This window comes from Colobus angolensis, unplaced genomic scaffold (genome assembly GCF_000951035.1).
Source record: "Colobus angolensis palliatus isolate OR3802 unplaced genomic scaffold, Cang.pa_1.0 Scaffold84, whole genome shotgun sequence".
In the NCBI taxonomy this organism is placed as follows: domain Eukaryota; kingdom Metazoa; phylum Chordata; class Mammalia; order Primates; family Cercopithecidae; genus Colobus; species Colobus angolensis.
In genome coordinates this window covers 3391852-3396849 of record NW_012122265.1, presented here as the reverse complement: position 1 = coordinate 3396849, position 4998 = coordinate 3391852, and the positions used below count along the sequence as shown (strand labels likewise).

At 50.0% G+C, this 4998-nt stretch overlaps 1 protein-coding gene across 1 annotated transcript in view; it reads right to left on the bottom strand.

The window, feature by feature from the left end:
- Window positions 1-4998, bottom strand: part of LOC105503299 (actin, clone 302-like) — a 24929-nt gene that overhangs the window by 5900 nt on the left and 14031 nt on the right. Inside the window, exons 11-12 of the mRNA XM_011930161.1 lie at window positions 2808-2996; window positions 786-967 (exon numbers count right to left, since the gene is read on the bottom strand). Coding sequence (XP_011785551.1) covers window positions 786-967; window positions 2808-2996 — 371 coding nt within the window. The remainder of the gene's footprint in view (window positions 1-785; window positions 968-2807; window positions 2997-4998) is intronic.

Here is a 4998-nt window from a genome sequence, read left to right as displayed (position 1 = left end):
CCCAACATCCCAACAGTCCCAGCATCCCAACAGTCCCAACATTCCAATAGTCCCAACATCCCAACAGTCCCGACATCCTGACAGTCCTGACGTCTCAGCAGTCCCCAAATCCTGGCAGTCCAAACATTCCAACAGTCTCAATGTCCTGATAGTCACGACATCCCAACAGTCCTAATGTCCTGACCACATTTTGTGTCCCTGTGACGTCTACTCTCTGCACAGGAGCCTGATCAGTTCTCCAGAGCCTACTTGGACAACGTCTCTCCTTGGCTGAACCCGCCGGGGGGGTTCCAGCCCCTCTTGGAGTGGATGTCCTTCTGCGGCATCTCTGACCTCGCTTTCCCATTGCCTTTGCTCACTCGGCCCCGGCTAACCCTTCCTTGCCCTTCCTCCAGGAAGCAAGCCTCTGAGTGGCTGCATGGGCTGTTCCCCACTGGCTGAACGCTGTTCCCCAGATATCCACATGGCTCACCCTTACCTCAAGTGCTTACCCAATGTCCCCTTCTTAAGGAGGCCCACTCTGGCCCACCCTGTATTCAGCACCCCCAGCCCTGCCCGCACTCCCTCCCACCCCATCCTTTGCTGCATTTTCCTGACAGGCCACTCATGTCCCCTTCATGTTTATTCATGACATTTCCTGCCTCCCCCTCCCCGCCAACTAGAGTGAAAGCTCCAAGGACTTCCTAGGTGCTAAGAGCCATGCCCAGCCTATCTGAGGCATTCCAGATACATCTGTGGAATGAATTGGAGGCACTCCCAGAGGGGATGGGTTGGGGAAGCCTCACCTTCACATAAACTGTAGGGGACACCAGCTCAGATATTTCTCTCTGCATCCGGAATCTCAAGCCGGGGCAGGAGCCCGTCCCTCCCGACAGCAGCATGTGGCCAAAGAGGACATTCTGGAGGTCGGGGCTACAGGAAGTGATGCTCTGGATGGCCATCGTGTGGATGCCAGGGGTGTCTCTCCCTGTCGGGACAGGCAGAGGGAGAAAGAATGTTGGAAGCTAGGGGCTCGGCAGCTGCACACCTGGGCCCCTGCCTCCCAGCGGAAGGCCTTGGGTGCTGGAAACCTCCCTGAGCCTTAGTTAGCTCCAGTGTGGCGGGCAAACCTTAGCCTAGCTGGGCTCCCACCAGGGACTGCAGGAAGCCACCCGGCCAGACGACAGGACTCAGCTGCTCCTGGTTGAGGAAATAAATTGGAATTCTCCGCTCTCCTCCAGGAGAATTTACATTCAACTGTTATTGACAGTTATTAATATGTAACGCTCTGGTACCAATTGTATAAAAAGATTCCTGTCAAGGCAGCATCCTCCTTCCGGCAGCCTTTGAGAAATGACACGGATCCCTCCTTTCTTGGCTCATCATTTGGCCACATGAATAAACTCAAATATAATGAGAACCGCCCTGAAGAGATGTGTGCCTTGTATTACTAGGTTGGTGCAAATGTCATCGATTACTTTTGCACCAACCTGATATTTTCTGTTCAATATTGTGAGCCCCTGGCAGGGCTAGGTGGTGCCATCCATGCCTCATGTCCCTTGCCTGGGAGGAAAAGCTGCCGAATAACCCTGGACCCATGAAAAAAGACTAATCTCAGGGGGCATTTAAGAGGGGCCCGGCAGGAAGGCCCTGCCAGCTTCACCGTTCTGGGGTGGTGCTCCCGTTCACGGGGACCCAGCCAGACCCCGGGGAGAACTTCCCCACGGTGGGTGAAGAATCTCAATTGCTTCTCCACTTCACATTGGTGGGGCACGTGATCACGCCAGGGTTCCCTGCACAGTCTAACAGGGGAACACAGAGATACAGGGGATTCTAAATGCCAGGTACTCACTGGTCCTCATCCCGGGGAAATGGTTACTTCCTCGCCTTTAATTCCCCTTTGTCCTTTACGAAGGTAACAAATGAAGAATTGGACTCTGGGGAACACCTGCTTTTCCATGTCGACCCGGGAGACTCCATCTTTCCCATCAGGAGGGATTTCACCCTCCATCATTTTTGCCGTTCCACCAGGAACAAATGTACTAGCCGGAGCATTTAGGTAGCTCCATGCTCACTCAACGTCTCTAGATCAGCCACATTTGTAAAAAGCTCCCTCCAAATCCAGGGTGATTACATGTCTGTCTTAAATTGTCTTGATTTTTATATTTCAGATTATTTTGTAAGTAGGCAGAGTATAAGCAGCACATTATTAAAGAGAAGGCCTCTTCGGTGAGTTTCCTTCTCTAGAAATTGGGATGATTTTACAGAGGCAGATTTGGGGGTAGATTCAAGGATAGAACAAATTCGATGGTCAGCGAAGCGACAGGCAGACTGTAAGTGTTAGCTGGAGTCGGAGGAGCTTTTGAAACAATGTGCTTGTTTGCTACTCAAATCAGACTCCCTCCTGGCAGCCCTAGTTCGTTCCTTCCTCCCTCCGTCTCTCCCTCCCTCCCTTTCTTTTATTTCTTTCTTTTTTCAGATGGAGTCTCACTCTGTTGCCCAGGCTGGAGTACAGTGGTGTGATCTCAGCTCACTGCAATCCCCACCTCCCAGGTTCAAGTGATTCCCCTGCCTCAGCCTCCAGAGTAGCTGGGACTACAGGCAATGTGCCACCCTGCCTGGCTAATTTTTGTATTTTTAGTAGAGACGGGGTTTCACCATGTTGACCAGGCTTGTCTCAAACTCCTGAGCTCAGGTGATCCACCCACCTCAGCTTCCCAAAGTGCTGGGATTACAGGCGTGAGCCACCACGCCCGGCCCCTTCTTTCTTACAGGGTGCTCACTTGCTCATGTCCAGGCTAATTTCTATACCCTTCCTGCTGATTCACCTATGAGTTTTGTCTGGAAGAGCGCCTCGGGGCAGAAGAAGCTCTCCTGCCCAACGGTGATCTCCTGGCCATCAGGTAGCTGATATTTCTGATGGTGGGAAGGTGAATTGGTTTTCTCCTTTTCCTTGTCAAAGTCCAAAGCCACATAGCAGCATTTCTCCTTCATGTCCCGGAAGTACTCTCGATCCCCTGTGGGACAAAGGAAAAGTGCCAAACAGAAAAAGGCATGAAAAGGAGATGAGTTCACAGAAGCGCCTTTGGTGAGGTTGAGGCTGCACCACTGGAGCTGCCATTTCCATTTCCATCTCACACCCCAGGTGCTCTTGTTCGTGCCGTGCGTTGAGCCTGAGTTTGTGGAAGCATAGAATAAGTATGTCTTGAACTCAGATGAAAGAAAGGGGTTAGGAAATTTCAGCTTTTGAGAAGTTGAGATCCTTCTATATATGGTGTATGTTTGGGAGAGGGTGGGAGGAGCTGGAAAACCAAACCCAACTTTCTTATCTACTGCTATGAGCGGTGCTGTTGGTGCCCCATCCCCCAGCTGCCACCTGCTCACAGTTGCCACCTGCTCACAGCTGCCCTCTTCTTCTCTGGAGAATTGCCCACAGTGGATCAAAGTCCACACCCAGAAATATCTGGAAGCTTACATACATTCCTTCTCTTTCTGGACGACTGACGACAGGTTTTAAACCCAGCTGCGTCTTCTTGTGTTATGGTTTTATGCTTTGTCTATCACTGCTTTTGAGTTGGATCAGGGGAACTCTGCACTGCCCACCTGGAAATGTCACTGGCTCTTCAGCCCCTGACGTCTGCCTTCTACCTTCACTCGCTCCACCTAACCTGCTCTTGCCTGGGTCTGTTCTGTACTCCTAGGTCCGAAAACCTGAGGACACGCTTTGATTCTTTCCTGCCCTCTTTCCCTCGGCAGCTGAGGCTGTTAATAACTCCCTTCTCTTTCCTGGGCTCCTGGGATGCTGCACTCTCCTAATATTTGTTCCTTTCTTCATGTAGTTGGGGCTTTGGTGAGGCAAATTTGGGCTCGAATCCCATCTCTGCCATTGATCCAATGCCTGGCTTTAGGCAACTTCATCAACCTCTTAAACCTTCCCTTTCCTTATCTGCAAGAATGGGATTAATGGTCACTCGCAGGACTGTTGGAAGGACAAGAGGCAACGATGCTCACCAAGAGCTCACGAAGTGTGAGGCGTCAATAACATGCTATGATTTTGCCCTGCAATCCTTCTCACTTTCCCTCTAATTGCTGTTATTCTTTAGGGTTCCATGCTTTGCATCGCTTTTGACACAGACCTCTTGGTCTGCAAGGAAGACCCTGAGATGCAGGATTACAGGCTCACTGGGAATGGGTGTCATGTAGGTTATACAGGCTGGGAATCTAGTCCAGGAACTGGGTGCAGAGAGAGACAGACACCTTGCCTGGAGCCTTGGGTTCATATCCCAGCTGCTATGCCATTTATTATTTATGGAGTGTTGGGCAAATCTTCTAATAACCTTCCTAAGCCTCTTCCTATTTTTTTTTAAGAGATAGGGTGTTGCTTTACTCTGTTACTCAGGCTGGCATGCAGTAGTGCCATCATAGCTCACTATACTTCTGGGTTCAAGTAGTCCTCTTGCCTCAGCCTCCTAAGTAGCTGGGACTACAGGTTGCTTATCACCACACCCTGCTAATTTTTTAATTTTTGTGTAGAGACTGGGTCTTGCCATGTTGCCCAGGCTGATCGCAAACTCCTAGACTCAAGTGGTCCTCCCACCCCAGCCTCCCAAATTGCTGGGATTACAGACATGAGACATTGCACCCAGCTGCATTGTCTTCTTGTAATGGAAATAATTGTTCCCTGTCATGGGGTTACAGTGAGAAGCAATGAGAAAATGCATGTAAAATGTTTACTTGGCCCAGTGCTTTGCACAGGATAAATTCTCTATAAAGCTTAGCTCACCATCATCATAACAATTGTCAATCATAACTATCATCACCATCACCATCATTACTACCACCATCATCACAATCATTGTTATCATTACTATCACCGTCATCGTCACCATCACCATCACCACCACCACCATCATTATTACCACCACTATCATCACAATCATTGTTACCATTACTATCACCGTCATCGTCACCATCACCGTCATCACCACCACCACCATCACAATCATTGTTACCATTACT